Source organism: Electrophorus electricus, chromosome 25 (assembly GCF_013358815.1).
Source record: "Electrophorus electricus isolate fEleEle1 chromosome 25, fEleEle1.pri, whole genome shotgun sequence".
Lineage (NCBI taxonomy): Eukaryota > Metazoa > Chordata > Actinopteri > Gymnotiformes > Gymnotidae > Electrophorus > Electrophorus electricus.
In genome coordinates this window covers 5,444,255-5,466,642 of record NC_049559.1, presented here as the reverse complement: position 1 = coordinate 5,466,642, position 22,388 = coordinate 5,444,255, and the positions used below count along the sequence as shown (strand labels likewise).

At 40.0% G+C, this 22,388-nt stretch overlaps 1 protein-coding gene across 1 annotated transcript; it reads right to left on the bottom strand.

The window, feature by feature from the left end:
- Positions 1–324: 324 nt before the first annotated feature.
- si:ch211-39i22.1 lies at positions 325–13,447 on the bottom strand. The gene is made up of 18 exons (XM_027025067.2): positions 13,151–13,447; positions 11,773–11,802; positions 10,918–10,986; positions 10,259–10,288; positions 10,014–10,061; positions 9,858–9,899; positions 9,696–9,731; positions 8,179–8,214; positions 7,907–7,957; positions 7,002–7,040; positions 6,709–6,747; positions 5,058–5,102; positions 4,686–4,736; positions 4,472–4,504; positions 4,056–4,085; positions 1,883–1,999; positions 1,469–1,519; positions 325–1,137 (listed from the first exon to the last, which is right to left on the bottom strand). The coding sequence occupies exons 1-18, from the start codon at positions 13,311–13,313 to the stop codon at positions 1,109–1,111; spliced, it is 939 nt and encodes a 312-aa protein (XP_026880868.2). The 5' UTR covers positions 13,314–13,447; the 3' UTR covers positions 325–1,108.
- Between the last annotated feature and the right edge of the window lie 8,941 nt (positions 13,448–22,388).

Below are 22,388 nucleotides of genomic sequence, written 5' to 3'. Positions count from 1 at the left end.
ACTCACAGAAAACGGGAAGCTCGTTTGATATGTTATTTACGGTAAAGTTAAGATTTCTAATAGAATACTGTTTGTTTTAAAGGTAACCGTCTTTTAATTGATTTACGTCTTATTTGACAGACAAATCTTAAATAAGCACAATAGTTAGATCCATTAATGGTAATACAGAAAGACTAGAATTACTTTATATAGTTATTACTAGTTTATATACATTTTCTTTTTATAAATGCATGAACAGGAACAATAACAATATGTTAAACATGTAGGTAAAGTAATCTTAGATTACCAGTAGCCTATTGAACTAAGGAAAACGCATCAACCAGCTCAAAGAGACATACGACCAACACTTTATTCAAATGCTTCATTGTTATTTACAAAATTTCTTAACTAAACAATGTAAGTGCTTGGGACTCAATTTGGTAAAATCACATATTTTCAAAAATAGTTAACAGTCAATGGAAGAAATGTAACAACTAACATGTTAGGGGATTAGATTGTTTTAAAAAAATGTACTAGCAAGGAACTGAAGGTATATGAAAACAAACACAGTTTAGTGTCAGTGAAAGTGCCTCCCCCCAAAATGTAAATTCTAGCTAAGTGATCACACACAGACACACAGGACCACACACACACACACACACACACACACACACATTCATCATGTATGCATTTTACATTCAGAATATAACAGTCGAACAGGTACAGTAATACCAGAAACTGTAATCCAAGATGCAGGACGTGTAAGTATGAAAAAGGTCCCTTTGTCTTGGTGGTAAAGCAACTTAAAGGCAAATCAAAATAAGAAAATAAGAAACCCGTGTGGTCAGTGTATTTAAACTATAATATCAAAGCCATTGCTCTGATGGAAAACTCCACAGACACAAATTATCAGTGTTCTTAGATATTGGACAGGCACCGTGTTTCTCACCCTCTCACTCGCTAAGAACAAATGAGAACCATTCCAGTTCTCTGACTGCTAAAATGCGCCTCAAGATCTCATTTATTGAAATTTCCATTAGCATTTTTGTCCCAACTATTTTTGTAAACCGATTCACAGCGGCTTTATATCGTGTGGCCTTCTCCAACTGTTTTCATCATGTACTGAAGATTACGCTGAGTTCAGGAGGCTGCTGAGTGCTGTAAAAGAAAATAAAAAATACCAAAAACATATAAAGCCCCTAATACATTACAGATATATCACTGCAATGTCTGTAGGCATCATATTACATAATTTCATACATAGAGCAGTTGTGTGTGTGACTACATGTCTTGCACTCTAAATCATATTTTTATGATTAAAACATTAGGATGGCAGAGTAAGTGTATCTTTGAATACCCCCTGTCTAATGTTTATTGATCTGGGCCTAGAGCTGAGGCTCTGTGCAGAACACGGAGAGTACTGTTTTCATTATTGTTCTTTTAAAGTTAGTAATGATTGATAGAAGTCATAGCTGAGGGGAGGCCTCACCTTGAGGGTCATTATGTGTCCTGTTCTCCTCTTTGGCTCTCTCGGGATCGCCTGGGTAAGGGGCATAACATGGTTAATCAACTACTTTGCACATTGGTCAACTGCATGATCAATTAAATTTTGATTCAATTGCAAGTGCTTTGTTTCTGACTGGGAATTGTAAAGGACAATGTGTTGTCCAAAGATGAGGTTCAACATATATATAGTGGGATTAATTTAAATGCATAGTTTCAACTGACCCCCCTGTAGAACATATCTACATTTGTGCGCTTATTTTATTACAGTTCATTTTTACAACTAGTTTAGCTTTATTACAGACTCATTATGCAGTAATAAAGTAACCTCCTGTACACAGTGAAACTGAATTTGCAGAATCCAAAATGAGAAGACATTGTCTAACAAGAAAGCACTTACGTCCTTGGGCCTTGAAGCATAGCATCTTTTTCTGATAAGTGAAATAGCTGGAGACAGCGCCAATAATCGCCATCATGATTGCGGCCACGACCCCAGCAACGATGCCTGAACCCAGCCCTGTGTAGGGAAACAAAAACAAGCGCTCACATGCCGCAGGTTTCTGCACACATATAGTATGTGAAGGTCAATATGTTTATTTAGAGTTGCATCTCATTTTGTAAACTAGAACATCAAACTGCAGTATAATCATGCAAAAAATATGCGCATATGACCACCAGTTGGCAGTATTGCACTATCATCCTAAGGCAAAAACCATTTCTGTTTATGAGCAGCCACTGATTCTTGAATAGGTGACTCTTATAAAAAGCAATTGTCATTTCAAAATAAAAGTCATCAATGTTTAAAACAATAAAAGTATATATCAGAATAATAAAACCATATAGAACCCTGGATGCTGTTTTTGAGCTATTTGTTGCCTTCTCTTGTATTTTGGTCTAATTTGACCTTCCATAGGGAAAAGCCTGACTTGGCTAGTTTTAATGTTGGATTTACAATTTAGCTGTCCTGACAGAAACTATAGTTCCATGCTATTTAAACTTGTCATAACACAAATCTATTCTAGATAACTAGATAAAATACCTTAAGCTTGGGAAGAATAATCCTGCAATACTGCACCCCATCAGTCACAGATACACCATGCACAATATGAACTTCAAAGAGTGCCTGCCACTCATCAAGACCTCACCAGCATTTTCTGAACCACCTAATATTTCACTGATGTAGAATATTTAATAGAAATCCCAAATACTAACTCCAAATAACAATGCTTTCCAGTCTAAATTATCCTCAACTATAATGTATTACATCATACTAGGCAATAATATGAAATCATTTCCATTTTGTTGTATTAGAAGCAGCTGTGATTAGGTCCTACACCTCAAACAGCTACAGCTCAAACACACCAACACTAACCAGAGTAGCATAACCACAGAGGTACTCTGGAATGACATCAACACAGTTACATAGTAATAGTAGCCCAAGCACCCGTAGTGGCTTGTGTTACCCAAAAACAGGGAAGCTCTGGCTATCCTTGCATACATAAATGTTCTTGGTGATACTGTGAAAAAATGTGCATGTTTGTGTGGGTGTAGTGCTGGGTCATGTTTTAACCATGCCACAGCCTTAAGCAATGCCATACAATAGGCCAGATTAGGATCTATCATGAGCACTGATGCAGGCCAGCAGGTATCAGCAGTTCATTCCACACAGACCTGCTGCAAAACAATTTGTACGCCGGTCACAAGTGGGCCCTTCAGGAAGTTACTGGGGCATCTGCAGGGTTTGACAGTGCAGAACAAGAAATGACAAATTCTTGTGTGTGTGTGTGTGTGTGTGTGTGTGTGTGTGTGAGAGAGAGAGAGAGAGAGACTGAAGGAGGTGAAAAAATTATAAAAATGACAAGCAAAACCGAGCGTGATTGACTCTGTAGTCACAAATGGAGGAGGGTGTGGAAAATAAACTAATTAGGAGCATTACGAATGTACTGACGTCAGCACATGTAAGAGACCCGCAGCTAATTCATTAATTACCCAACCAGAATAAACAGCTTTTACCAATGCAAAAAACCTGCACTTCGCTCCAAGCCCAGACCTTGTAAGTTCTAAAACAAACAGCAAGTAATGGTCTTACAAACATTTCAAAGTATGCATACTGTTAGAAAGAACCTTTCTAGATGATGTCAGACAGACATTGACAATCAGTCCAGTGAATGGCAAAGTATATCTGAACAAAGAACCAAAAAAGAGATATCTGAAAGTTATGCTTCCAATAACTAACCAGTACTATAATCTGAAAAACAGACTATAGATAAACAGCTAGAGAATCAGCATAAAATAAGTAAAAAATAATTTCTTGTAATTATTATTGTAACTTCATGACATGAAGTTACAACAGATAACACATGACGTGAAGTTCAAACATACAGGGTGACATTTTTTCAATGAAGGAAGCTCTGAAAGTAATGGGCAAAGGTAATCTTCTGAAGTGAATTTGCTCATATATACAGGGCGCAGTGTAGACTAACAGTTAAGACTGCGTATTTATGTGTATTTGTGGTGTGTGTGTGTGTGTGTGTGAACAACTCCAGTGTTGTGAAAAAAAAATCTGAACATACTGGCCTCCTCTGAACCTTCAGATTCCTCTTCTGAAACACAAGAATAAAAAAATTACAGATGATTAACGCAATGCATAATGCTGCTGATACTGGTGTAGAATGTGACTTCTTCACAACACAATTGGTCTAAAGTGGGCTTCAGTCCTGTGTGCTTTCTATAGTCTCCCTATTTGTTGTTTGCTCAACCGTTCACTCATAAAACCTTTAGTCAGTCCTCTATTCTGTTTGTGTGTCTGTCTGTCTGTGTCTGTGTTTGCCTTTCAAAATATTTTAAATGTGTTTCCAAATAAATGACTTTATGATTTGTATGTAGGTGGGCTTTTCAGTGTGTGCCGAGAAAGACTGGCTGTTATTGCTAGCTATTAAAATATGTAATATAAGGACAGACACTACAACAAAAAAAATCTATATCATACCATTTGGTCCAGCCATGGCTCCAGCAATGCGCACTATAATGCAGAATAAAGAAAGAGATCAAAGATTTACATTAATTTACATTACATGGTTTTTAGTATTAATAACAACAGCCTCAGCAGGTCAGGTGATGGATGTGATTCTTTGGCACAACAAACACAGTCTGGTGTCTTGGGCAAAAGATCAAATGTTGGAGAGATGATAGGACAGCAGTACCTTTGCCTGCACCATCGCTTGGGTTTTCTGCACCACCGATGCTGTTTTCAGCTTTTAAGACACATTAACACATCTCATTTATCATCAGGAACGTGAGTCATTTAGAACAACAAGTAGACAAGTGTGATGGCCAACCTATTGCTTCTTCACATTGAACCTCGCCAGGTCATATGAGGATACCTGGACTGAACCCACTGACCTCGTAGGAGGACACTACTGTCATCACAAACTACTTCCTGTTCAAAGATTGCTCAGTTTGCATGGCTGTCTGGTGCTAATATCAATCAGCAAGAAAAAAATGAAAATGCATACAGAATGAATGTAGGAGTCAGAAAAGGTAAATGTAACACCAGTGATATGTGTAATCCTCACCTGAAACGTCCCCTTCACTGGCCAGATCTGCTGCAGCTTTTGTTGCTGCAAAATTAACAAAAAACATATATCAACACACAGCATTCATGAAGAACTAGTATTCCTCTTCCTCTTATAAATTCCCTGTCCTGTTTGCCTCACTAATAAGTGTACTGAATGCCCTGAGCCTGAGGCTTTCGTAGAGAAATAAGTGGATTCTGCAACCAATTAAAAACAAGAACCATCTGTATTTAGTTAAAAATAAGAACACTCTGTAACCAATTAAAACACACGTAGAAGGGAGCAAAAAAAACCAAAAAACACTAGATCAGGGATAAAAAAAAAATGTATTCAAGGCCAGCTGGATGGGAGGAGCTGGCCTCACATAACCAGTACCACATTTATGAGACACTACTGATGCTGTCACTGGAAAAATGTACAGGCCAAAAACTAGATCATCAGCACATGCTGTCAGGAGGAGGGCTAACAAAAGCTCAGAGTTTATCACCATGTGGTTAGTCAATGTGATCAGCGGACACCAATAAAAGCTCAGAGATCATCACCATGCGGTTAGCCAATGTGATCAGCGGACACCAATAAAAGCTCAGAGATCATCACCATGCGGTTAGCCAATGTGATCAGCGGACACCAATAAAAGCTCAGAGATCATCACCATGCGGTTAGCCAATGTGATCAGCGGACACCAATAAAAGCTCAGAGATCATCACCATGCGGTTAGCCAATGTGATCAGCGGACACCAATAAAAGCTCAGAGATCATCACCATGCGGTTAGCCAATGTGATCAGCGGACACCAATAAAAGCTCAGAGATCATCACCATGCGGTTAGCCAATGTGATCAGCGGACACCAATAAAAGCTCAGAGATCATCACCATGCGGTTAGCCAATGTGATCAGCGGACACCAATAAAAGCTCAGAGATCATCACCATGCGGTTAGCCAATGTGATCAGCGGACACCAATAAAAGCTCAGAGATCATCACCATGCGGTTAGCCAATGTGATCAGCGGACACCAATAAAAGCTCAGAGATCATCACCATGCGGTTAGCCAATGTGATCAGCGGACACCAATAAAAGCTCAGAGATCATCACCATGCGGTTAGCCAATGTGATCAGCGGACACCAATAAAAGCTCAGAGATCATCACCATGCGGTTAGCCAATGTGATCAGCGGACACCAATAAAAGCTCAGAGATCATCACCATGCGGTTAGCCAATGTGATCAGCGGACACCAATAAAAGCCCAGAGATCATCACCATGCGGTTAGCCAATGTGATCAGCGGACACCAATAAAAGCCCAGAGATCATCACCATGCGGTTAGCCAATGTGATCAGCGGACACTAATAAAAGCTCAGAGATCATCACCATGCGGTTAGCCAATGTGATCAGCGGACACTAATAAAAGCTCAGAGATCATCACCATGCGGTTAGCCAATGTGATCAGCGGACACTAATAAAAGCTCAGAGATCATCATCATGCAGTTAGCCAAATTACTATTTTTACTGTAGCATACTATATTTACTGTAGATTTAGTGTACAGAGAATGCTTTGCTGTTATTGAGTGATTACTATTGACGATTGATTAACTATTGATTCATTCATCAGTTGATTGATTGACTGATTGGTTGCAAGATAAACTGTTCCATACCCTCTTCCTCTGATGGTGATGAGGTATTGTTCACTTGATCTAAGGACAGAAAAGTATATAGGAAAAAAAAAACTCTTTATCTTTTTACTTGCAAATAAGGTTAATATATGACAATAAAGCTGACAACATCCTTATGAAATTATTTATAAGTTTAAAAGAAAATAATATAAAATAAAAACATAATGTACATAATTGAATTATTTCACCTTATAATCATATCCTAGTTAGTTGTCAACTGTAAAATATAATGATATTGTGAGTTTGCAGGATTCTGACAAACACACAAAGCCTACCTGAAAGATCAGACTCTCCTTCAGTTTGTTCTGATTCTGCTGTGGTGAGTGGAAACATGCATTCAGCACCGCAGAGGGTACACCAACCAGTGTGATCTCACACAGAAACATACATTCACTCTTCACACAAGCACTACAGAGTGTACACCAACCACTGTGATCTCACACAGAAACATGCATTCACTATTCACACAAGCACTACAGAGTGTACACCAACCAGTGTGATCTCACACAGAAACATGCATTCACTCTTCACACAAGCACTACAGAGTGTACACCAACCAGTGTGATCTCACACAGAAACATACATTCACTCTTCACACAAGCACTACAGAGTGTACACCAACCAGTGTGATCTCACACAGAAACATGCATTCACTCTTCACACAAGCACTACAGAGTGTACACCAACCACTGTGATCTCACACAGAAACATGCATTCACTATTCACACAAGCACTGCAGAGTGTACACCAACCACTGTGATCTCACACAGAAAGAATTATAGAAGAGTTACACAGCCAAGGTTTCTATACAAGGTTAACAGGATATTTCGATATAACGTGGTTTCTGGAAAAGCCAACAATTATGCTGACTTGTAAGCACTATAAACTCATGACATCAGGGGAGACATCGAGCAGATCCACCAAATGTGTAGAATTCCATTAACATAAGGGATGAGTGCCATGAGTAAGGATCACCACACACAGATTGGATGAGAATGCATTGGGCCAATATTCCTCTAGTCTAGGAACTGAAATCAGAACAGAAGCTTTCAAATGCAATTCCAGTCCATGAGCATTTACAAGGGACTTGTTATAGTGGTTATAATGTTGACTGCAATATGTCTATAAGGTGATATAAGGTGAATATAATATCTCTAAGGTGACTATAATGTCTAATTACCTCCCTCAGGACCCTCAAGGTTTACAGTGGGGGCCTCCTCTTGAACGATTCCTATCAATCATATACAAACTTTAACACACGTTTCATCAAACACCTGGCAATACTTCAGCGTACATGTTTGGTCAGACACACAGAAAGACACATTTGACATGTTTGAATGTCCATTTGCATGAATTTTCTCCAGACTAAACCTGTTTTGTTCTAACTAGGCAACCGAGTGCTTCAGAAGACGTAAGATTATCAAGAGATTGAACAGTGATTTATCATCCTACCTGATTCTGCAGTTGTGCCATCCATCTCAGGGGCTTCTACAAAACAAGACATTCTCCATGAGACTATGTCCTGTTTTTTAATCATATTACCATAAGCACTATGCACCATTATTAAATGAAGAATAACAATGTCTGACAAATGCTTAGTATTTGACAAATATAAATGTTAGTAACAAGTGCTTGTCTAACAACCGTGTCCTAAATTACATGCATTTAGATTGTTTTAAAATAAAAGTTCATCCAATCTATGCTCAATAAAAAAAATACTTTGCTTATGTGAGAGGCTTTCTTTCCTTGGATGTGTACATCATGAAAAGCCCAAAGCTTGGGCCACATCTGCTCATCAGCAGTATTAAATTAGTGACCCATGTTCTAACAGGATAAAGGCAGCCTAGGAAACATACTGCTTTCTCAGAAAAGGATTGTCTAAAGTTGTCTGTTATTTTGCTTTATGCATGTGCTGGGATAGATATCCGAAGGCATTTGTCAAAATAATAATGACAGTCACAACAACAGGGTCACATTTCTGCGCGTTTTGACAAGAGAACTTTGGACTGAACGTCTCATATGACCAGCTAGTGAATGCAAGTAGGATTTGGTCAAGAGAAGCAAAACAGTATATCCACGGGACTGTTTTCTGCAGTGTTTCTAGTCAATTCCCATAACACCCCTTGGTGGCCATGTCTGATCCCTCTCTGTCACTATGTTCATACCAATCTACACTTATGGCTCTTCACTGCAGCAGAATATAATTTAATCTAATTTAATCTGATATTGCATTCAACAATCCACAGACTGAAAAAAAAAAGTATTTGTCACCAATCACACGGTGGCAGTTGCAACCAAGCATACAAATAAGTTATATGATCTTAGTTAGATAATGACTGTTGCAATGTTAACAAGAACTTTGACCTTAGACTGTCATTTCAGAAATACAAAATATTCCAACAACAGCAAAGCTGTTGCTATCAGGATGTATGTAAGACTCTTCACTGAAATGATGCATGCATAGTGAGGCCTGTTATCTTGCAATAATACTCCGCTGTTGAGAGGAGAGAGCGGTGTGACAGAGGCCATCACTTCCTGAAGGAGACAGCAGTGTGATGAAGACTTTCCCTCAAGAGTGTAAATATTTGGCCTCTGTGCCAGGGAGATGGCGCTTTGGTTTGCTGGGCAGGCACATGTTTGCCATCTGGAAGGCCTGGCTTTAAGCCTGGGTGGGTCGCTGCCCTCTGCCTTTGCCACACATATGCAAATCAGTTTTTCATAAAATGACGTTCTACCGCACAGACAAATAATGCTCCTCCTTGGCTTTTAGACACTGTTGTCAAGGGCCCTGCACACATGGATTCCTCAACCAGAGACTCGCTGAACACCTGGGTTCAAGAAGGATAACTCATCTCAAAGCTGAACCTTGAGCATGCGCAGTGCCACACTGTGGAGTGCAGGGTTAGTCCAGGAGGGGGAAGTTCTGTATTTACACTGTATTTATATAGTATTTACACAGGCTGCTGTACCAGTTATTGGTTCCTCTTCTTTTTCTAATAGAGGATCTGTAGTAGAAAGAACAGATATTCATATCATATTCACAAAGCGCATTCCTCTAAATCATTTTTAGCTGTTTTACTAACTGGTTTAATACAGTGCATGTCGATGTGTATATGCCTAAAGGTCTTCACCTTTTTCTGAAACAGTCACCTCGGGTTCATCTTCCGGCAACACTGCAAAAGATGATTGAGAATCACCACCAAATATTCTGCTTATGTGTGGATGAATGTGTGTGCATGTATGTGTACTTGTTCATATGTGCATGTGTATTGTGCATTTTGACCAACCTGTTTCAGCCGGTTCCTCAACAGCTTGTACAGTGTCTGCTGTGCCAGCTGTAAAGTTAAAGATATAATCAGTAACAGGTTTGCCCGTACCATCACTGTCTCTGTGAACAGGAATGTCTGATGTTGTATTTATTAATGTCAGAGTAATGTAAGAGAAGGAGTTTTTGTCTAGCGACATTCTTTGACATTTATCCATTTTTTTATCAATTTCACCACAAATCAAAACTTTTTTGAAGTGCATCAACCTTCAGTAGTAGCTTCTGGACCGCCAGCTCCTGAAAGACACAAAATGCCGTGTCATGGTATCTGTCTGCTCCACACACACTTCTGTATTTCATGTCATACTGGGACATAAAAAACCCCAGACAATGGACAATGAGCTAAGCAGAAGTATAAATTAAGAACGCAGACGCATTGTATTGGGCCTCCTTATGACTTCTTTCCCCTGAAGTACATAAATAAAATGGACAGGCTAGTTTAACACAAAACCACTTTTACCAACTTGGACAGGCTTAAAATCATGGCTCAAAACTACACACAGATTTGATGTTGTTCACGGTTTAAACAGAATTGCATTGAAATCATGCTTAGAAGCATAAATAATCTAGAGATTTAATCATATCTCATATTATGTATGCAACATGTATATAATATCAGACATTTTAGCTAAGTCTAAATAACTGACTATGAGCCTGTTAACAACTATATCAGAAGTTCGCTCTCCTTCGAATTGAAGAATATTGATCAGATTGAGTATTGTGTATGACCAAGACAAGTATTGTGTATTGTGTCTTTGCAGACAGAAAGCTTTGTAACTCCCACATGGCTAGACATAGTAGAAGCTTCTTATGATGTCTAGGGGCTGACCCTAGACGAGAGTTAGGCAGTGTCGGTGAAAGCATACCGCCATCCTCAGATGGAAATGGGCCCTCTGCCTCTACTGGGGGCAGGTCTGTCGCCATTTCGTTTTTGTCTGAAACATTGAGATGAAATATGACGGACTAATCACCATAAGCAATGTGATCATATTCAGTGTGAACAAATCTGGATGAGGTATTTATGTAGCCTTTTAAACTACAATCCTTAATGTGTTATATCAGTGGGGCCCCTAAATATGCACAGCACTGCTGCACTGAAGTCTGGTTTTTAATATTTCATTAGTCAGACTTTAGTGCTTGTTCTCCTCTGGATACAAAATATCATTTGTCCTATTTTAAATGTATAAAGGAAAGGTGGCCAAAATGTGAGACACCATAGTTTCACAATAAACTAAATTTTGATTGTATTGCTACATATTATGATTATGACATGTCTCCCCATATATCGACACATTAGACTGGCCTGCATCTTTCTGTCAAAAATAATTTAGCATGTGAATGCCATCCATCAAAACACCGATAGAGCACTCATCTAATACTCGTCAGGGTGCTCCCAATAGACAATAAAATCTATGTTTTGTTAGAAGGCTCATTTACATATTACAGCACTCTCTGATACTGAAAAAGACCATAGGCGACAGCAATTACCAAACAACCTTACTGCAAAACCCCCAGTTTGAAACACTTTTGTGTAAAAAGCATGATGTTTGTAATGGGTAGATGTGTGTTTGTATTTTTGTGTAGTTGTGGTGTGTGTGTGTGTGTGTGGGTGGGTGGTTGTGGGTGTGTGGGTGTGTGTGTGTGTGTGTGTGTGTGTGTGTGTGTGTGTGTGAACCACTCCAATGTTATAGCTCTGCTAATGTGAAAAAATCTCAACATACTGGCCTCCTCTGAACCTTCAGAGTCCTCCTCTGAAACACAAGAATAAAATTATAAATGATTACAGCAATACATAATGTTGATTACTAATGAGATGCACCTTGCCATCACTCGACAGTGGTTGGTTGGTAGGTTTGTTAGTACATTTGCTGTGATGTTATATTTTCATATTTCAAACAGAAAACCACCTTAACACACTGATACTGGTGTAGAATGTGACTTCTTCACAACACAATTGGTCTAAAGTGGGCTTCAGTCCTGTGTGCTTTCTATATTCTCCCAATTTATTGTTTGCTCAACCGTTCACTCATAAAACCTTTAGTCAGTTCTCTATTCTGTTTGTGTATGTTCTTTTGTTTTGCCCTGGTACTGCTTACACAGTAGTGTTGCGTGTCTCCAGGAGGCTTACAGAATATAATGCTTGCGACAACTGTGAGCATACAGGTGGACAACGCACCTGCCCACCCAGCTACACACATGCACACGTGGACCCAAACAAAGAGTCTTTGCTCACCTCCCACAATAAAAAAAAAACAAAACAAGGCCAAGGCAGCGTGTGGTGTGACTAGCTCTCTCACGCATGGGGCCAAGGGAAGGAGCTGCTCATGAAACTCCTCAGGGTGAATCCAGACCAGACCTCTTATAATTTAGATGTGTTCTCAAGTCGAAGGGCGGTGTCCCGCAGCTGGAGCTGAGATTCAGTTACTGTTGCCTATAACTCTTTCTTTACAGTCTCTCTGACAGGCCAGCTGAATGGGATGGTCTCAGAGGGACACCCAGCCAAGTGCCTGTGTTTGTTTTGGGGCATAAGCACATTCGGTTGGACTGGAACGGGAAAGGCACAGTGTGCGTGTGTCCGACTAGTGAGACTAGGGAGGTAAGCAGGAGACACTAGCCAACGGCCGCTGCCCATCAGGAACAGAATGTACTGGCACAATCCAGCGACCTGGTGTGGACTGCTGAGGGAGAGACGATGACTTCACATAGCACAACGCGTCTGTCTCGGGGCTCCAGTAGTTAATAATGCATGACGACCATTTTTCCATAATACCAAATGTCATCACATATCAATATTATCGGTCGAAGTAACACTGCCCGATTACTGGGCATTATAAATGTGGTTTGTCATATCGTGAGTTACTGCCTGGTGTAGACAGCAAATCTGTTAATGGTAGAATAATGTCCGCTTTAATGAATTTATAAGCCTTCCATGATTTCAGTCACTCGACTACAGGCTGAGGTTTCAGAGAACTTCTGTTTAGTTTCTAGCAAGACGAAGTGTTTTCGCGTTTGGTTTATCTACACTTAAGAGCAACTTCATTACCGTGATTAAACTATTATTAAAAAAATATCAACATCTATTCCTGAAAAAAAGCTTACCTTGCGTCCTCACTCCAGTCGCAATAAGACTGCCAAAGAACAAAATCCACAAGCATGACATCGCTGATGAAACTGAACTAAGCGCTCCGGAGTTCAGCAAGGACACCGTCCAGGTTGTGCAGCTCTGACTTCTAAATAATCGCAGGTCCGCGGCCGCGTGCATGCAGTGGGTCGGCAACTTCCACACAGCCTTTAGTTTTATAAAGTTTCCAGGGTGTGCCAGCGCGGAGTCTGATCCGCCACCCACAGTCGTGACTGACTCGCCTGGGATCCAATTGTGTGCAAGAAAACTCTTTTTTTTTCTGTCAAGTAGTTGCAAAAAAAGGATGCTCGGTAGCAGAAGGTGCGCGCGGCAACGCCACGCGCTACGCCCTAAGAGTCCACCTCTACTCCCGTTTGATAGGCCTATTAGTAATGTATTGGGAACATAGATTATAGCGACTTATATCGTGTAATGCTGAGCGTTAAAGTATTAAAGTTCTGCTAATTGCGGGATTTATAAGAGGTGTTTGGATATCGCTGTCTTTGGCGCAGAGATTGCAGTGGTTACATGCTACAAAAATGCAACACACACTCATAGTTTCCGGACTCCTTTAACTCCTTTTAAGTATACACCTGGCACACCCCACCCTTCGTGGTACAATATCTCAACAAGCACTGCGTATCGCCAGGGAGACGTTCATCAAGCCACGAAAGCCCAACGTATTAACCCGTAACGCTGGTTGCTAACGCTGCACCTTGCCAATAACGCATTTTCGTGCCATTCCGAAGCATGCTGTAATTTATTAGTGTTTCTACGTGTCGGTAGAGACCATAGACTTGGCTTTGTAGACATATTCTGGCACGGACTAGTGCGAGGCACGTCAAGCGTTCCAAGTAACGTAGTGTCTAAATGACCCGCTGGTTTACATGCATTAACTCCAGTATGGTGTTAAAACAAGGCAGTGGAATATGGTACTGATGACATCACTAACATAACCACCAGAATTAGATGAACACATAGCATACACATAACATACGAGATGGGCATACGATTGCTATCAATAATCATCATCGTAACTGTGGTCATCCTAATCAAACTATGAAAATCATGCGTGTCCAAAGTTTCCTATCAACAGGTTTCCTCTATCACTGCTCGAGTCGCTTTGCTAATCCTTAAGGCAGGGGGCATTACTAGATATCGCCGTTCCGCGGAGTTTCCAAAGCTCCCGTGGGAACTGGAAAGTGAGAGGCAACCTGTTCTCTAGCACGGGCGCCGCGAGCTGTGGGCACCAAGCTGACCCGTCAAACTTGGGATGCAAAATCGCTCATCTCGCCATGACTCCAAAATTTTGTACGTGACACCGGCTTTCGCATGAAGACAATCTGGCTTTTGGACACTGACCACTTGTGCAAAGTCTGAAGTAAGGCACCCGCGCGCCTCTCGTCGCCTCCGCTCGTCACCCAAATTCAAGGGTTTCGGTTTTCCCATCATCCACGCGCTTCCACTATTGTGCTGAACTGTGTTCTACTTCAGCAGCTGGATGCTGACATGCAGTCTCTTATATCTCCAGTGACTAAGGCTATTTTAGTGGCTCTGTTTATTTTCGCAATTTTGCTCATCCTTTATGTTATACTGTGGTATATATGCAGAGACGTGGACTGTGATCACGGCATTTGATTTTTCGCAGTTGAGCAAGGCTCGTTGGAATACCCGCTCGCTAGCCATGGAGAAGTCAGGGTGACCCCGGTAAGTGCATCGGTATGGGTGCTTTATCGCTCAGAAACATCGTGAAAGCATCGTGGAAAACGCACGCCTGTGCAGTTGAACGAGTTGTGATGTTTAAGGCAGAGGCGTTTTTTTGTTTTTTTTTTCCAAATGGCATTTCAATGCTAACGGACCTTTTTACGAATGAGATGCAAATCGAAGAGAGCGCAAGTGGGAAACCTCAGACAGTATGATTTGCTTTCGTTAAGATCATTTGTTAAGCGCATGTAGATGAGCGAATAAAATGTCATACCTGGGGTACCAGTGTGATTTCACTGATATATCACTCACGAAATTGTTCAGGTAAACAATAATGAGTGTGCGTTCAGTGCGTTATGGTTTATTCAAGAGGAACACAACAGGACAAAGAGTTGCGAAATCACGTTGCGAAATCCTGCAAATTATAATAAGGTTGCAATAGATATATGCCAACATTTGTTCCGTGTGTCACTGGTTCGTTCATTTAGGCTATTCAGTTTTTTGTCTTTTTGTGTTTTTTTTGGAGAATGTGAAGATGAGTCAGTTTTGTTTAGATGTGGTTAAAAGTATGGAAAACTAGGTGTGTTTTCTTTTTAATTGTAAAATGGATGATCCTAACAACTAAAAAAAAAACAAAACTCTAAAACAACTTTATCCGTTTCTGACTATTATTTCGGGATTTATGCGTGATGAGAGAGCCGGGAATCGCCAATTAAAGGTCATCGTTAGAACGGTTTTGTGGTTTTCACTCCAAGCCAAAGACAAGCATTGAGAGACGATGACATGACATATATACTGCAAAATATAGTGTCGTTTTATTATTGAGCTCATTTGTTTTACATTGTATGGCTAGCCTGCTGGCTAACTAGCTGGTAACGTTATCGCCATGTTAGTCGGTTAAATGTTAGTCGATGACATTAACACGCATTAATGATACTGAAATGGCTATAATGTTGAACAAACACACAGAGCTGCTGGTGTAGCTATAGTCCAACCTCAGGGGGGAAGTGCTTTTAGCTGATTATGCTGCCTAGCAAACGAGCATCTGATAGACAGCCAGCTTGTTAGCAGAAGGCGCTTATTTTGTCCGTTGGCTGAGCTGTTTTCTGGGTGAAAGCAGTCTAACTCTAACTTCAGCAGGGTAACTCTCTGAGACGCGTCTGCACACAGGTGCGCTTTTGGCAGCTCCGTCAGGGGCCAGTGTGGCAGTTGCGTCCTTGCCGGCCAGGACCCAATACCGAATGTATGTTTAAAGTTCATATTTGGGAAGGAAACATAGGCCAATGTAGCATCCTTTAAATTATTGTGGCGAGGATATGGTCATTAACCAACAGTCCAACAGTCGAGGTAGAGAATAAAATGAGGTGAATATGAATATGTACATGTTAATCATACTTTATTTCAGTAACTATGGATAAATTGAATATGACAATCCCATTTTGAATAAGGCTTAAGTTAACAGGATGGATGAAATGAAGATAAAATAGCTTTAGGCTTTACAGTACAGTACTGCCAAAACAAAACAAAACAAAACAAAAACAAACAAACAAAAAAACCAACCAAATAGCAGCACTTTATATGTAATGTCTCCTGATGGTTTCTGTATTTGTAACTATAAAGGCACAATAGTACTATGAAGATGAACTTGAGTCCAGGAGTCCAGTTGCTTGACTTACTTTAGCCTTCTTGGTGATGCTAAATGCAGTCGTAATGTTTCATAGAAATGTTAATCTTGGAAAATTCAAGAATGGAAAGCTTGTGAACAGAAGAATGGTGGTTGTGAGATGTACGGAGCAGAATTTCAATGTCCCAATCATGACCACAGTGAAAGTCCAAGAAGCTTTGGGAAGTGGGGGGCCACTTATCTTGGACCACAATGGAATGGAAATTTTACACTCTGAAGAAACATGAGGTATTCTTATTTTTATTTATTTATTTGTTGTGAATGACAACTCGGGAATAGAAAAATTGATATATGAAAAGGAATCACAAGTAAAATTGTTTTTTAAGTGTTTGTCAAGTGTCTAATTGAATGTCATATAGCAAACATAGTAACATATTAATAAAAGTATGTTGCAATAATATTTGGTTGTTAGTTTCTGCTATTAACATCAGCAGCAAAGAATATCAAAGGCATATTAGGCTAGTGTGATTGCCTTCACAGGCACACACAGAGTGCACAGATGTGGCCTTGCATCTAGTGATTATAAAGCACTGCAAATACAAACAGTATCCCTGAGTAACATAAATGTGGTGAAATCAATGTATAATCACTTTGATTAATTTATATTCCTATTAATGTGCAAATATAGGCTCCTATAATTGGAAGCAGAATGCCAGACACATCTTGGCATTCTGTTTCCAATATGATTTCCACATTCGCCAACAAAATTTTGTAAGTAAGAGGATTGTTGACTTCCACCTCAGCAATCTGTAACTGCACCTGAAATTATTGTTGTTGTTTTTTTGTGGTTATTGTTCTTTGCTTTTGTTTTAGATAAAAGGTATAAGATACACCCTAATTTAATATTATACATATACATTTATTTATTCTAAACATGACATTTGTGTTTCTCAAGATGCACACATGATGACATTCACAATTGAGTCAGAAAAAATAGAGGTCCTGGTTGCTCAGGGGTTGTTTGATGTCACCAGTACCAACCAGGCGAGAAACCAAGAAAACACTGTTTATGACCAGAAAAGAAGGAATGTGAGGGATATGTTTACTTGTCTGGCTTGCAGAGGTCAGCTTGAGTAAACTTCATTTGATTTGGCTTATCTTTATGTGTTTAACTCATGTATTTGTTTCTTTTGAATTTTTTGTGCTAAACTTTGTTTTCCATGTTTTTGTAGAAATCATGCAAGATCCAGTGTGCGCAGTCTGCTGTGAAAGCCTGGTTGCTCACCCTGTGCTGATATTTGGATTCAGAGTTCATTGCAGTGTCCAGAGTGTCAGCCCGAAGAGTTCTCTAATATGCATAGGATCACTGGAACACAATCCTGGGAGGAACTTTTACTTTCTGGACCCAGATTTACCACCACTGTTTAAAATGTCTACTATAAATAAATATGCTGTTTGAATTCACCATGCCTGAATTTTTTAAATAGTAGACATAATAATTATTTCATTCACTGACCTGCTTAAAGCCATTTCAAGAATCCATAGGGTAATATGCCCTTTAATTCACATGCTGTGTCTGCTGGGTACACTCTGAATACTCATCCTAGAGCTTCCTCTCTCGACACCATTTCTCTGAGCTTTTCCGATATCTCATCTTGCATCTCGTCATGTTAAACATTTCATTAATTACAGACTTATAGGGTTCTGGTGAGAGAATCAGGTCAGTAATGACAATACAGTCAAAGAGCTCATGTGCCTGCAGGTCATTTCAGTTTGATTAAAAGAAATACGAGTTGGTTTATAGGCTAGTTTTAAATGTTTGGTTCTTGAGATTATCCATTTTAAAATGAAAAAAATTTAAAAATGAAAACTATTTTTAATTCAATCTAAAAAGAAAACCTTAATGTATTTTCTGCATTCACAAAAAATAAGAATAATAATTCTGAATGAACCAATGATACCTGCACCCAGTTGGTTGTTGTCACTGTTTCTTTGTTTCTCTTTTAATGCAGAAGGGTTTTTCTCTATGTTTTTGTCTTCAGTAACATACAATTTTATATATTTATATATACATGCACATTTTCCCTTGTGCTTGATAAAATATATGTATTATTACACATAAGCATTGTGTTTTCTTCCTGCTGTGACTCCATTTCACATCTGCAAACTCTGGCTTGCAGTAAAGCTCTCCCTTTCCTTTTAATCAGCCTTGTATATTCACCCTTTCAGCAGTTAATTGCTCACAGAAGCTCTGCATTCTGATTGGATAAAGGTATGGATGACGGATGGCTCCATATTCTTAGGATACCACAATATTGGTTACAAAGGTTTGGAAAGGACAAGTCAAGGGCAGTGTGCAAATACTACCACTGCAGGGTACAACTCACTCAGCAAAGATCAGAGGATTTCTAATATTTTATGCTTCTGTTTATAGAAATCAGTGACAGCCAGGAATTGTTAACATATTCATTGAAGCTCATTAACAGTTTTGTATAGGCATCCTTATTCTTCTTTAAGTAAAAAAGAGTTTCATTTCACAAAATAGTTTTAGCCATAAAGCAGTTATTCCCCATCCATGCAGTCAATCTGCCTCAAATCTCAGTCCTCTCCTTAGCAGCCCACCTCTGTCTCCACTAATGGAATTGGTATCCTTTGCAGGCTATAGTAGATCTCTCCTCCTATGTCACAAACTACACATTCACAGCCACTGTCATAATGACCAATAATCATTAGTACAGATATAAGAGCCTCTAGCAGCATCGAACCAGCAGACATGTCACTCTCAACACTGACCAGCAGACAAATACTGCTCCATTTAGTCCCAGACTGAAATTGCTGTGATTCCAGACCTCCATGCAGAACAAAAAAATGCCCCAAAATCAAGGATATTGTATAAATTGTGACCGATTTCATAATGTACTATGCAAAGATATCTTAGTGATATGTTCAAAACCCAGTCATTACCCAGTCACAACCCAGCAATGTGGCACTCAAACTTGTCTGCTGTCTGTGTGTTTGTAAGATTGAACATGTATGAGGGAGGGAGCTTTGGATAGGACGGCGAGGTATAAGGGCGATTGAACGTGTATGAGGGAGAGAGCTTTGGATAGGACAGCGAGGTATAAGGGAGATTGAACATGTATGAGGTAGAGAGCTTTGGATAGGACGGCGAGGTATAAGGGAGATTGAACATGTATGAGGTAGAGAGCTTTGGATAGGACGGCGAGGTATAAGGGAGATTGAACATGTATGAGGTAGAGAGCTTTGGATAGGACGGCGAGGTATAAGGGAGATTGAACATGTATGAGGTAGAGAGCTTTGGATAGGACGGCGAGGTATAAGGGAGATTGAACATGTATGAGGTAGAGAGCTTTGGATAGGACGGCGAGGTATAAGGGAGATTGAACGTGTATGAGGGAGAGAGCTTTGGATAGGAAGGCGAGGTATAAGGGAGATTGAACGTGTATGAGGTAGAGAGCTTTGGATAGGACGGCGAGGTATAAGGGAGATTGAACATATATGAGGTAGAGAGCTTTGGATAGGACGGTGAGGTATAAGGGAGATTGAACGTGTATGAGGGAGAGAGTTTTGGATAGGACGGCGAGGTATAAGAGAGATTGAACATGTATGAGGGAGAGAGCTTTGGATAGGACAGCGAGGTATAAGGGAGATTGAACGTGTATGAGGTAGAGAGCTTTGGATAGGACGGCGAGGTATAAGGGCGATTGAACATGTATGAGGGAGGGAGCTTTGGATAGGACGGCGAGGTATAAGGGAGATTGAACATGTATGAGGTAGAGAGCTTTGGATAGGACGCCGAGGTATAAGGGAGATTGAACATGTATGAGGGAGAGAGCTTTGGATAGGACGCCGAGGTATAAGGGAGATTGAACGTGTATGAGGGAGGGAGCTTTGGATAGGATGGCGAGGTATAAGGGAGATTGAACTCCTGGAAATGTAACAGATTGACAGTCTTGGGGAAAGTGGACCAGGAAGTGTGCTCTCAGGAGGAATTCACTGCAGCCCCTTATGTCTTCAAACACCCAGCTGTCAGTCCTGTTCCTTCCAGTCCATCTATTGTGTGAAGTGGGAAATATGACAAAGTCAGCCCAATGGACCCTTAGGGAAGGGCAGCATAAATCAACAATATGTGCTTTATGTGAAATTCCACTTGGATTGGGCTGCCCGCACCAGATTTCATAATCCAGATTTGATTCAGTGGAGGAGGAAGATTAAGGCTGTTTGATGGCTTTCCTCCTACGCTTTCTCCCTCTGCTGACAAACAATGTTGTGCAGAGTGCATGTTACACACTGACACTCTGGGACATGAGGGGAATGTGATGTCTTTGGTGCTCTGCCAGACACATTTCAAAAGAAGCTCCGGAAGACTGAGTGGTAAAGAACTAGAGCTCTGAATGGTAGTTCTCTACCATGCTGCAAGCCCTGTGCCAACACAGGCTCAGACTTTGGTGACACTAAATCCTGAGGTTTTTCAGAGTGCTGGGTCTGATTTTATTTTTTACCACCAAACTGCAGAATCACCCAGAGATGCACAAATTCAGTTCAATTATAGTATAGACACAGATACATGACATTCAGAGGTACTGCAGGGAAACGTAATTACCAATAAGGTCCTCAGCAGAGCATAGTCAGGAGCCTCCTTCTCTGTAAGCAGCTGATAAGGTCATCTGATAAGATGACACCTAAGCGGTTCTGGTGTTACCTGTCTCAGCCTGGGTAAGGTGACCCTCACACAGCCTGTGAATTTCAATCAACAGCCACAGCCTACTTCAAGGCTGTTTAATTTCAAACTTACAGCAATTTTAGATGTGTAGTCCTGTTTGCCTGTTGTTTCAGGGACATGTGTCCCTATGCTTCAGCAGCTATTACATAGCTTTGTACGCTCCTTCATCATATGTTTTATTATTTATAGTTTGATCATGTAGCTAATTTATTTATTCTGGTACATGAAATACAAGCTCAATTTGATGGGGAACCTCCTACTTTGAATAAAATGTATAGAATATACAAACATTCATGGCAATAGACAGTCACCAAATCATATACATTCAAGATAGGTAGGTTGGATTGAGTGTAGCTAGGTGGGTTGGATTGAGTTTACATAGGTATGTTGGATTGAGTTTACATAGGTAGGTTGGAATGAGTGTAGCTAGGTGGGTTGGATTGAGTTTACATAGGTATGTTGGATTTAGTGTAGATAGGTGGGTTGGACTGAGTGTACATAGGTAGGTTGGATTGAGTGTAGATAGGAGGGTTGGATTGAGTGTAGATGTCCAGATCACTGTCTGGCTGATAGTATTCATCATGAGTAAATTGCCAATTGTGTAGTAACATTATCTTCAGCAGTAATAACTTATTTAGGGTATAGTATCATGAGTTCCTGCTTTCACAGATAAATTATATAAGATCATGGTCTGATACCCAAATTAACCAGATTTTGACTCTGCAGTGTTTTGTCCCTTTAAGAAGTTGTCATGGGTCATTATCTGTTGAGAATTATCTTCCTCAGCACATTTTAGTATTTTTAGTTACATGAAGCATTGTTGTCATGGGCCATTATCTGTTGAGAATTATCTTCCTCAGCACATTTTAGTATTTTTAGTTACATGAAGCATTACAAGCATTAGCCTGTTAAAGCATTAGCATGTTAAAGCATTAGTAGGCCTATTTGCATCTGCTTCTCTCTAGATAGCAGAATCTTTTTCATTATCACTCCAGAAGAGGCTTGTGATTATAAGAAAAACAGTGACATCAAGAACGAAAGTTCAGTTAACTGATGGACCACTTAGAGCTGACTTCTTACAAGACCAATTTCAGTGAGGAAAAACTATACTGAAGACAATGCCTCCTGTTCTACCTTTCTGAAC